This window comes from Phaseolus vulgaris, unplaced genomic scaffold (assembly GCF_000499845.2).
Source record: "Phaseolus vulgaris cultivar G19833 unplaced genomic scaffold, P. vulgaris v2.0 scaffold_16, whole genome shotgun sequence".
NCBI lineage: Eukaryota > Viridiplantae > Streptophyta > Magnoliopsida > Fabales > Fabaceae > Phaseolus > Phaseolus vulgaris.
The window spans coordinates 83910-97117 of record NW_027174085.1 but is presented as its reverse complement, the minus strand read 5'-3'; the positions used below and the strand labels follow the sequence as shown (position 1 = coordinate 97117).

The 13208-nt window shown below is 43.2% G+C and overlaps 1 protein-coding gene across 1 annotated transcript; it reads left to right on the top strand.

Annotated features, from left to right (window-relative positions):
- The first annotated feature begins 10518 nt into the window (after positions 1 to 10518).
- LOC137817107 (plasmodesmata-located protein 2-like) lies at positions 10519 to 12685 on the top strand. The gene is made up of 3 exons (XM_068620337.1): positions 10519 to 11918; positions 12150 to 12257; positions 12376 to 12685. Exons 1-3 carry the CDS (start codon positions 11144 to 11146, stop codon positions 12381 to 12383), a joined length of 891 nt encoding a protein of 296 aa, XP_068476438.1. The 5' UTR covers positions 10519 to 11143; the 3' UTR covers positions 12384 to 12685.
- The last annotated feature ends 523 nt before the right edge of the window (positions 12686 to 13208 follow it).

Genomic DNA, 13208 nt, shown 5'->3' with positions numbered 1-13208 from the left:
ATCTCAGCGAGACTCGTGTGCACTCTGTGATTTTCTCTCTGTGTGTGTAAACTAGTAACTTGCAAGAATGAATCTTACCTCCTCTGCATGAGCGCGGAATGCCTTTATATACTCTGTTGCGCGCCTAAGTTATTCGCGTATGAAGTAACTTAGCGCGTTTCTTTCACTAGGTGTCTCGTGCAACCTCAACGTGAGTACCAAGTGTAGCTTGGCTAAGCGCACATACTAGGCATCACCTACTGTGTGAACGATCACCTCTGCTTTGCGCCATGCACGTTATGGGCTAAGAGAGCACCAATCACCGACTGGCTTACTAGCTCTCTTAGGCCACTCTCGTGCACGACGCTACTAAACACTTAGCTTCTCCTTTCTCTAATACTCTACCACCCGAGGTTCGTATGCAACGCTCTCGCTGGGAAACGTCCTTCGCTTCCTGTTTAACTGCGTGCAACACGAAAACCCGATGACCATCGCTCACCCCAGTCGACCGATCGGTGCGTCATAGCGCCACGCCTTCTGCCTCACGAAGCTTATCTAAGCGCTGATCGCGCATCCTCTCGGACCACCGATCACCCCCTGATCACCGATCACCCCCTGGGTGACCCTCTCAAAGACACATCTGCTTCCCAGGCCCACGTGTCCCACTAAGAATGGTCCACGTGGCTATCTGTTGCTGACGTCACTGACTACCGATGACCGACCGGATCACAAGCCCCCCAGCCTCGAGCTGTAAACTTGTTTTCGGCGAAGAGGCTAAGTGATCGTCCTCAGTGGCCACGTGGCAAGTGATGCCACGTCACGTGCCACATCACGTGTTGCGTCTTAAGTGACGTTGCGCCTTCCTTCCTTAATCTTGCGACGCGTGTACGCATCAACGGCTAGCATGAAACGTCGTTTGCGCTTCTCATATTCAAAACTTACGCGCCTCCACTGTTCCATCACCTTCTCCAACACTTCTTCTCTAAAACTCTCGAGCTTCCTCTCTGCGATTCGTCTTTCCCAACCTCAAGCCTCCAGAAACCGCTTGCGATCATAAAAAGGTACCCCTTTTCTTTATCTATGGCATATTCGAATACTTTCTACCGATTGCATCATCCCATAACTACACTGTGCATACGTTGTGGGTTGTTTTCCCTTTCCCTGCACTGTACCAGGGTTTCTTCTGGTTTTTCTGTGTTTTCACTTCTTCTTCTTCGTCAGTTTCACTTCTCCACTCCCTTCAAACCATAACATTTTCGTTCCCTTCGCCTTCCTCTTGTTTTTCACTGAACCATGCTTTTCATTGGTCCCTCACTCCTTCTTTTCTTTCTCCATTGTAGCTACTGAGCAATGGCTCGCACAAAAACCACCGCACGTCTTGCTTCATCTTCTGGTGCACAGCCTTCCGCAAGTGCACCGCCATCGCCTTCGACGAGTGCGCCCCCCTCGGCGAGTGCGCACCCCCAAGCGACGCCTCCTCAACACGACTACGCGCGGATGTACCAGTGGGCTCCCCTCCACTTGCTCGCCGAGACATCTAGCCAACTCCCCGACGACCATCTCACCAACCTGCTGAGCAGCGACGCAGACGATCCCACGTGCGCCCTTGACAGGGAGGACAACTCACACCTGGACGTGTGCATCCCCCCTCGAGGCATGCCAATATGCGTGGATGATAGGGCCACCAATGGGGTGCCCTTCACCTTCATCTACTCTGCCATCTTCAAGAGGTTGCGCCTTCGACTTCCTTTCACCTTCTTCGAGAAGGATCTCCTCACCGAGCTGAACGTGGCTCCTTGTCAACTCCATCCGAACGCTTGGGCCTTCATCCGAGCGTTCGAGATTCTTTGCAACCACTTTGGGCACCCCCCTTCGACCGACGTCTTCCTCCACTTCTTCGAGGCCAAGAACCCAGGCGATAGGTCATGGGTAAGCCTGAACGGCGTGACAAGGAGAGTGATCTTGGGCCTATACCAACAATCCTTCAAGGACTGGAAGGGTAGGTTCTACATGATCACCTCCAACGAGCACAGCCCGACCCTACTTGAGGGCTTCCCACTCTATTGGGTCCCCAAGGTAGGGTTCAAAAACCCCGAGGCTTGGAGGCCATGGCACCCTACGAGCGCGAGCTGTGCGGCTTGCTCTCGAGCTTGGGCGCTAAGTTCGGCTCCTCCACCCTCATCAAGCATGAGTTCGACGCGGAGATGCTCAAGAAATATATTGGTTTGCATTCTCTTCTCTCCTTTAACTTGTTATTTCTCTGAGCATGCATCCTCGCGCTTAACTGCCTGTGCTGCTTTCACTCTTTTTGCACCTTGCTTGCTTTCCGTACTAACCCTTTGCTATGTTTAACTGGTGCAGATATGACTTCCAACAAAGAACGACGACAAAAGCTGATCGCGCTTGCCAAGAGCCGACGAGCTGTCGAGTCGTCCACAGGGACTGAGGCCACCTCCGAGCCTATCTCTGCCTCCCCCATCTCGGTCGCGCCAGCTGAAGGCCCCGAGACTAGGGGTGATAAGAAAAGGAAACGGTTGGTGAAGGCTCCCACCACCGTCATATCAATCGAAGAGGAGAGCTTGGGGTCTCCTTTAGTCCAACGGAGAAAAAGGGGAACCGAGGGCGCTGAGGGAGATGCCACTCTGATCCCTCAAGCACATGCTTCTCCCGCACGCTCTCCTTCTCCAGCCCCTCTTCCCTCCCCGCCCCCAGCCAGGCCACCCCCTACCTTACCATCTCAAACAGCTGGGAGCGGGGCTGCTCGTTTGGAGGGAACCTCTCGCCCCCCCACGTCACCATGCCCTCAGGACTCCGCTACCACAACCGAGGGTGGTGGTGAGAGTTCCCTTCGAGCATCGGGCTCCAGCACTGAAGGGCTCACCAAGGTCATCCAACTGACTATACAACTACTCCAAAACCGCGAGCTAGTCAAGTGGAGCGGGAGCGAGGTGGACCTTCATCTGGCCCGCCAAATGGTGCTCTCTCTCGAGTTCTCCACCCAACATCGCCGCCTCGAGAAGCTGGAGGGTAAGATGAGCGAGCTGCTTAACCAAAAGGAGTCGCTTCAAAGTGACTATGAGGCCCTACAGGGCACCAATGAGCTCCTGAGCGATATGGTGGAGGAGGCCAAGAGAGGGAGCGCCCTGCAAGTCCAAGAAACCATCAAGACGGAGATGTTGATGGGGGACGCCGTCGCCGCTCTTGACGCCGATCTGGTGGAGACCACGGGTAGGGCCATCCAACTTGAAGTTGAGAATGCCTTCTTGCGCCAACAGATTGCAAACCTAGCAGAGGCTCTCGCGGCGAACGAAAGGCGTGCCAATGATCAAGGGTCCAAACTTAAAGAGGCCGAGTCCACCATCGCCACCCTTGTCACTGAGAAGGTCGTGCTCGAGACTGAGAAGACCAAGCTTTGGGAAGAGGCTGCTGACACCTTTGCTGAGGTTTTCGACTTGGCCCTTGAGCAGGTTAAGTGCGTCTTTCCGGAGGCTGACTATTCTCAATTCGCCATGGACTTCGAGGTGGTGGATGGCGAGATCGTTCGCCCTTGATCATTTATTGTTTTGCCTTTACCTTTCTGTACATAAACTTTAAATGTAACACTCTTATTGTATATATGAATGCCACTTTCTTCTTACTGTTTCTTCTGCTGTGTACCTCTTAGTTTTCATCTCTTGCCATGCACGATTAACTGCTAACCCGCTCAAACTTGGCACAAATCTTCACTGTACTTGACTTTTCTACCTCTGACTTTGATCACAACTAACCACACTTGATAACTGTTCTGGCGTGGCTTTGCTTGCTCAGGCCTATCGCGTAAGAACTTGTCTAAAACTTCTTAAACAACGCTCTAACCATCGATAACCGATCAAAATGTCACTGCCACCCACTCATCAGTCATCGCGCCTCTGCTTCTACCTTATATCTCCCTATATCGCTTGTCGCTCCAGCACTAAGTGCATAGAGGACTCCTACACTGATCGGTCAAGGATGATGCCTTGTTTTGGGGATGAAGAGTGTTTCTCGATAACCCCTCTTGCCTGCCCCAAGGTCATCGATCCTTAACACATCGGGTCGTGCTTCCACCTTCTCACTCCTGGGGTGAGAAGGGTTTTGACTAAGAGTTCTACTGCGCCAATATCGGTGCTATGCCACTTGGGTAAAGGCGTTTCTCGAAATCCTTCCTTTCCCTTCTTGGGCTTACTAGCACCCCTGGCTTTCGAACCTTAGCTGCCTGCACTCACACCTTGGGTGAGGAGGACTTTAAACCGGTTGCCATGCTCGCACCTGGGACGAGGAAGGCCTAACCGATTACCTGCACTCGCGCCTGGGGCGAGGAGGATTTTAACTTTAAAACTTTGCAAACTCTTATACTGATAACTTTTTTTTTTTATTGGGTGGCCTCATTAAAACCCTCTTCTGGGAAAAAGAGTGCCCTGAATTGTTCAAACTGTTTATACTAGCGCAAAAGCGCGACTACTTTACATTTTCAACTAAGATAGAACTTCAAATGTGTGGCGTTCCACGTTCTGGGGATCGCCGATCTCCTCCCAGCACTGTGGCCTCCGATCGCTTCTCGCCCACACCCGGCGGTGGTGTCGAGGTAACATGGCACACACTCCTCTGATGCTTGAGGCTGTTCTCGTAGCAGCGCCTAGCTTCCTTCTGGTCCGACCTAATGGTGATCACCACCCCCTCCGTTGACGGCAACTTCAACTTCATGTGCCTCGTCGATGGTACAACCTCCAACCTGTTGAGCGTCGGCCTTCCCAACAGTATGTTGTAGGCGGATGGGGCATTGACCACGAGGTACTTGATTTTCTCGGTGCGGGCCACGGTCCCATCCGTGAACGTGGTCCTCAGCTCTATGTAGCCTCGCACCTCCACCTGGTCCCCTGCGAAGCCATACAAGCACCCCAGGTATGGCCTCAGATGATCAAGGGACAGCTGCAGCTTGCTGAACGTCGGCCAGAACATCACGAACGCCGAGCTTCCCTGGTCCACAAGGACCCTGTGCACTTTTCTCCCTGTCGTGACAAGGGAGATGACAATAGGATCGTTGTCGTGAGGCACAACATCCTGGAGATCCACCTTTGTGAATGTGAGGTCAGCGTCGAGGGAGTGATCTTCTACCGAGTCGACGGTCATCACCGACCGAGCATACCTCTTCCTCTGAGAGGCTGTACACCCTCCTCCAGAGAAGCCCCCCGCGTTCGTGTGCACCTCCCCGTGCACAGGTACCTCGTGCTGCGGATCTTCCGCTGGTGGCCCCGACTCCCGATCACCTTGCGTCTCCCGCAAGTAATCGCTCATAAAGCCACTTTTTACCAACTCCGCGAGTTGGTGTCCCAACGCCAAGCAAGTGTGGAGTGAGTGGCTGTAAGCCTGGTGAAACTCACACCACACGTTCTTCTTCCTTCCGAGCACCTTGTCAGTCTTCTCTGGTGCTCACAACCTTGCCGCTATGGCTGGAATGGCGATCAGCTCCGCCAACTCCACCACGAAGTCAAACCTGGGGGCACGTTGCTCTCTCTCGCGCGCCCCCTGCCCTGGTCCTTCCTGGGCTCGTAAGGGCGTGGCTTCCCCTGAGCCCTCTTTCCTTCCTTGGCCTCATGCACCCTCATCGGCTGCTGAGACCTGCTCGGTCCTGCGCGTGACTTAGTCGGGGCCGCGCTTCCCCTCTTCTCAGAAACCTCCGTTTCTGCTACGATGTGCGCCACAACACGACGCCTAATCTTCGCAAAGGTGCTGGGGTGATTTCTGATCAAAGATTCACTGAAAGGGCCCGGCAGAACCCCTTTCTTGAACGCATGCACCAGCATATCTTCATCTTTGCTGGGCAGCCTCACTACTTGAGCTCCAAAACGACTAAGGTAATCCCTGAGGGACTCACCTTGGTTTTGTCGCACGTCAAACAAATCATACGACACCACCGGGGGTCCCCTGTTCACGATGTACTGCTCCATGAACAACTTGGAGAACTATTGAAACGAAGTGATGTGGCCATCTGGTAGGCTCACGAACCACTCCAGAGCAATCCCGCTCAGGGTGCCCATGAACAGCTTGCAATACACTGCATCTGAGCCCCCATAGAGCATCATCTGGGTGTGAAATGCTGTCAGATGCGTCTCTGGGTCCTCCACCCTTGTAAATGAGGCTTTCATCCCCACCAAGCTTGGTGGCACCACTGCACTCATGATCTCAGATGAGAAAGGCATGGGGAAAGTCCTAGGGGGAGACGGCGGCGGCGCCACCCTTTCCTCCGCTGCGCGTTCCTTTTGCGCCTGCAGCGCCTTGCGCAACTCTTCATTCACTTTGTCCAACTCCTCGTTTCTGCCCTGTGATGCAGCCAAGTTCGCTTGCATCCTTTCTTGTTCCATTCTTGACGCTGCTACATCGTCTTGTAGCGCTCGCATCATTTCCAAGACCTGCGCCATTGTCACAGCTCCTTCTTCAGCTGATGGCGCGGGTGAAGTTTGCCTTGTCTTTCTCATTTTCTTTTTTAGCAAAGAATCTCAAGAACAAACGAAGTCTGACAGCAAAGTGTGGATGGGATCACAAATTCACACGTGCCCCACGGTGGGCGCCAAATGATCTCGTAGGTGATTCGAACGTCGAAGGATTCGCCACGTCAAACTCTGTCTTCCGCAAGAACGCTCCAAGCACTCCACAAGAACTCCAAGCAAACCTGCGAAACACAACAAACGGTGCCTCTAGCGGCCGATTGCACTCCGACGCTCAAGACAGCCTTTGCAAAACCACCAAAGAACTACATAACTAAGAATCTCAGCGAGACTCGTGTGCACTCTGTGATTCTCTCTCTGTGTGTACACTAGTAACTTGCAAGAATGAATCTTACCTCCTCTGCATGAGCGCAGAATGCCTTTATATACTCTGTTACGCGCCTAAGTTATTCGCGTATGAAGTAACTTAGCGCGTTTCTTTCACTAGGTGTCTCGTGCAACCTCAACGTGAGTACCAAATGTGGCTTGGCTAAGCGCACATACTAGGCGTCACCTACTGTGTGAACGATCACCTCTGCTTTGCGCCATGCACGTTATGGGCTAAGAGAGCACCAATCACCGACTGGCTTACTAGCTCTCTTAGGCCACTCTCGTGCACGACGCTACTAAACACTTAACTTCTCCTTTCTCTGATACTCTACCAACCGAGGTTCGTATGCAACGCTCTCGCTGGGAAACGTCCTTCGCTTCCAGCTTAACCGCGTGCAACACGAAAACCCGATGACCATCGCTCACCCTAGTCGACCGATCGGTGCGTCATAGCGCCACGCCTTCTGCCTCACGACGCTTATCTAGGCGCTGATCGCGCATCCTCTCGGACCACCGATCACCCTCTGATCACCGATCACCCCCTGATCACCGATCACCCCCTGGGTGACCCTCTCAAAGACACATATGCTTCCCAGGCCCACGTGTCCCACTAAGAACGGTCCACGTGGCTATCTGTTGCTGACGTCACCGACTACCGATGACCGACCGGATCACATGTAAAGCATGTTATGTTTGAATTGTCATATTTACATGGAAGTTGATACATGTATATTTTTACTCAAAGTTCTGGAATAAGATGAAGTATGTATGATATTAGTAATCTATTTTGGAGTTGAATAACAATATAAATGATGATTTTGGGGAAGTTTAGTATGTCTGGGGTGTTTATTTCATTGTTGGATTATTTGCACAATTGAGGATGATGCTCCTAGGTTTGATATAGCTTAAGCATTGACTTACCCCTCTAGTGACACTCAACACTCAAGTGATAGTGATAGCGTGAATGCTTGAGTTCTAGGGACAATATCAAGAGAAATCTTGTAGTTGAAGCAAGAGAGAGACTAAAACAATTCTCTTATCTATAAGTGATGTTACTCAAGTGATTGTGTGGTTACTCAAAGTGGTGTATGAGTTTGAAATATTAGAGACCATACAACTATAATATGAGCTTAAACAACATTAGTGAAACAATGAGTTTTAAGATTGGAAGTGAGCTTTTTAGCAAGGAAAAGATAATTAATTATGCTATTTGAAGGTATCTTAAAATTATGTGACATTACTTAACCTAGAAAATCTTTCTTAGTTGTGAGAAACCATAACATTCAAGCTAGAGAAGTACAATGAAATGACTCTTAGTTGTGATGGTGTGATGTGATGCAAGACATGAATTAATTATATATGATGATGTATAGTATGGATGAGATATGAATGACGAGATTGATTATTCGTGTCATATACACACTTGTCTAATATATGTTCTTTCACACTTGTCTAATATATGTTCTTCAGGTTGTGTATTTTTTTTTGGATATTTGAAAATATTAGAATGTTATTTAACAAAATGGTTTAGATATTAAGCTTCCTTAATACTTATATAAAAAAATGAGATCTCTTATGTTCATAAGTGATAAAGTAAATTAAGATATCAAATATTAAAAAGCTGAATGAGATTTGTACATCTAGTGTGAGAGCATTTGCATAAAGCATCTTGCATAATATTTTGTATAAATGAATAATTAGGTTATTGTTAATATCCAAATTACAATTATAATATTTATTACAGTGAAATAATAAAACATTTTTTTTCTAATTGAAATATAAGAGATATAATTATTATATTTTAATTTATTGTTATTAATTTCTATTATAATATATTATTTTACGTTTGATTAAATATTAAATTTTAGTTATACAGTTATAAATTAGTATGCCTAAATAACATAAAAATATATGAAAAAAATAAAATTTTTAAAGAAATTAGATTATGCTAAAATAAATAAAGATTATAATTATAAGTGTTGGCCTATTAATAAAATATTTTATTTAATAAATATACGTTACAATATTTTTTATTAAATAAAAAATATTCTGATAACTGCAAATAACTGTTAAATTTAAGTTTATAAATATAAGTGAAAAATATAATTATACATGATATATTGTAAAATAATATATAATAATAATAATAATAATATTAATAATAATAAAGTAAAAATCGAAAACACCATAAACTCTATTAATTCTTATTTTGGGTTATATAAAATTATATAATTTATTAAATTCATAATTATAATTTATATATTATATAAAATTTATAACTAAATTAGTAATTTATAAACTATATAGTTATATATTAATAATTATGTGCATTTATAGTTGATATAAAATTTTAAAAATTACATATTTATATTACGTTTATTTTATAAAATTAAAATTATATCATTATAAGACTATATATAAAGTTATACAAATAATATAATTATAAATTATATTAATATATAATTTATATAATAAAATTATGTATATTATAAAACTATATTAGTATTTAGAACTATAAAGTTTATATATCTATACATATTACCTAAAATTTTATATTAAAAATTGTAAAAGTATAAACTTATGCAATTATAAATATATAATTTATATAAATAATGTTATAAAATTTATAAAATATCAATGATAAATTATATAATAAATTTAAAGGACACCAAAATAATAACTATTTTTAATTAAAGTCTATATTTAATAAAAATCTAACAAAATGTACTAAGTCTTTTGTTTTAGTTTATTTTGATACATTATGTATTAAAATGAATTATTATAACATTTATGTACGGTCTAATATATATTGAACCAATTGCTCTTACATTTAATTAAGTTTTTTTTTAAACATTTAGATAATCAACTTTAATTAGTGTGCAATATCTTGACTAACATTAACAGTACACTTGTCACTACTTTCTATCCTTGATTAAAATTTATTTCAAATTAAAAACTATGGATGTAATTTATGAAATAAAAACTGTAGTATATAAAATTATGATTTTAAAATAAATATAAGAATGGTGAGTATTAACTTAGGCACATGTAGAATTTTAAATGATTAAAAATGTCATTTAGAACATAAATTAGGATTTTATTACAATAATTTCATTTAATTGTTTAAGAACAGTAGAAGAAAGTTTTTTTTTTGCTGGTGCAGGGTGGCAGAACTTCTGCATCTCACCGCACCGCTCAAACAATAGCGCACACTCTTGTCTGAATCCAATTTGTTTCAATTAAAATTAAAATGTGCCAGCTATACTCTTTTTTTTCTAATTTGTCCTGTTCTCGGTTTTTCATCTTAGCCAGCCATATATTCATGTAGTTGTGATGTGTGCAGTCTCTTTTACATAAATCACTGAATTTGCAGTGACACAGTAAGTAAGAAAGAAACAAAAATTGTATTTCGTATTTCTTTACTTCTAAATATTCTAATGTTTTAAACTTTTTAATAATTTTTCACTATGTTTGCTGTTGTTTTGCAATTATCTTATTAGATTTTGTGAATTTGAAAAGGTTGAAATTTGAATATTTTAGTAATACCCAATTTTTAATAGTTAAACTTCTCACTTCCTTGTCACTTTTATAGGTTCTAAGAAATAGTCCCCTAAACTTGTCACAAACCAATATAATAGTAGAATGGAAAAAAAATGTTGAATTGAAATGAAATGGTGGATAAAGCACAATATCTTACTGTCAAATTAACATGTTGTTCTCTCTTACCAAAACCAGATTCCTTTCTCTTCATGCACTCCAAAACCAAGACCTTCACTAGAGGGGGAATATTTCCCCCACTACTTTTAACGCCTAATTAATTCAACCACTTTTGTTCTCATTCTATTCAAATAATAAAAAACTATTCACCATTTTCAAAAACCTTACACCCTCTTTTCAAAACACATTTTCTGTAGTATTAACCAGTTATAGAGAGAGAAAGAGAAAGAAAAAGAGAGTATATATGGTATGATACAGATAGTGTCCTTGTGCACATCTACAGAGGCATTGCACTACATTACATTATGGTATCCAGTATCCATCCATCCATCCAAAGGAAAGTGAATCCCAAGGATGCAAAATCCAGAATGTAGAGTCACTCCACCACAGCTCCTCAAAACCCTTTTCCTCCTGATTCAGCCAAAAAGGGAACAAAAATCCAATCTTCAATCACCACCCTTGATTCTTCATTTCCTTAATCAGACCCTCTCTGAATCTGATAGTACCACACCATATCACACACATTCAGACCCTTCAAGTTTTCTCCTTTTTCCTTTCTCCCCTCTAAAATTGTCATGATTTGATTATCTCATCTCTCAACACCACACACCCAAATGGGTCTTCCTTTAAAGTGTCTGTTTCTTCTTTTGTTCCTGATTTTGTCCTCAAAACTTGCCGAATCTGCTTCTGATTACACCACCTTGGTCTACAAGGGCTGCTCAAAGGAACCATTCACAGATCCAAATGGTGTATACTCGCAAGCCCTTTCAGCACTGTTTGGCTCATTGGTCTCACAATCCACTAAAACCAAGTTCTTTAAGGCCACCGCCGGGAGTGGCCAAACCTCCATGACTGGGCTCTTCCAATGCAGAGGGGACCTCTCCAACTCTGATTGCTATAACTGTGTAAGCAAACTCCCAGTCTTGTCTGACAAATTGTGTGGCAAAACCATAGCTGCTAGAGTCCAGCTCCTAGGTTGCTACATGCTGTACGAGGTTGCTGGGTTTGCACAAATCTCGGGAATGCAAATTCTGTTCAAGACTTGTGGGGCAACCAATGCTGCTGGAAGAGGGTTTGAGGAGAGGAGGGACACTGCTTTCTCTGTGATGGAAAATGGGGTGGTGAGTGGTCATGGCTTCTATGCAACCAGTTACCAGTTTTTGTATGTGATGGGACAGTGTGAAGGAGATGTTGGTGATTCTGATTGTGGGGAGTGTATCAAAAGTGCTGTACAGAGGGCTGAGGTAGAATGTGGCAGTTCCATTTCAGGCCAGGTCTATTTGCACAAGTGCTTCATTAGTTATAGTTATTATCCTAATGGGGTTCCAGGAAAACACTCTTCATCTGCAGCTTCATCATCCTCTAATTCCTTCTCCTCGTCTTCTTCTGGTAATGACGACCAAAAGAGATAGTATTGGCAGAAGAGACTCTGTTCATTTCTCTTGTCATGTTGAATTTGTGTTTGTTTGTCCTTGTTCAATTTCACACACACACCTCGTTTTGTGCACCATTCTCTAATTGTTCCATTGTTCAAATGCAATGTCTAATGTTCAACTTTCCTTCAATGTCTGGAATTTTTTGAATTATGAAGTGATTTGGGGCTAATGGATGTAATGGCAGGGCAAAATGCAGGGAAGACTGTGGCTATAATATTAGGAGGGGCAGCTGGGGTGGCATTTGTGGTTATATGTTTGTTGTTTGCTAGGAGTTTGAAGAAGAAACATGATGGTATGTGTTATACATGACTATATGAAATTGATGGTGTTTTTAATATTACTAGGTTCAGTTTGAAGTCTGATTTCTATATTCTGCTCTTGTCATCTTACAACATCATTTTCCTGCACAGATTATTGACAGTTGAAGATGATTGACTGAGGAGGCATAATCCTTCATGCAATGGATTGTTTTTTATATATAGCTTTTTGAATGAAAACGATTGAAATATCTGGTAATTAGACTTTAGCAGATAGGGAAAAAGTCCTTCTTGTAGTTAGGTAAGATGATTTTGTTGTGAAGAAGGGTGTAATTAGCTCATGAAAGTGACATTTTTTTACATTACAAGGTAAAGATCAAATATACCTAGAGTAATGAATGTTTGTCATCCTGAGTGGGTGAAAATTTTGTGCCTATTTCTTTATCACTTGGATGATTCTTTATTCTCTTCTCTCCACAGTATTGAGTCTCTATTTGCTTCATTAACTTTAACTTTTTAAAAAGTTGCAGCATCCTCTCTCTTCTTCCCTCTTTCCAAGCTTCCCCTCTTTCCAAGCTTCCCCTCTCCAACACATGTTTTGGTTTTTTGTGTTTAGAGTAGACAATGACAGATACACTACTTCAAGTCAATTCCAATTAACTAAACATTTAAATTACCGAGGGAAGAAGCAAAAGTTTGCACAGTATTTGGGATTTCTGTGTGCCATTAACCTGGAAAGTATGTGCTAAGTTATAAACAAAGGCAGGAGCCCGTTTAGCTTTGGAATCATGGCATGTGCCTTGTGTCTTCTGCTTTCCTATATGGTTGTGGGAAAATGATGATTTGTGATCTTCTTGTATTTCTTTTCTCAAAACATTGAGAAGAAAAAACAATTAATGTTGAGAGTAACATTGTAGTTTGTCTGGTGGAACATTAATGTTTTGTCACTTACACTTCAAAAGTTCAGCATATAGTATATTCAGGAT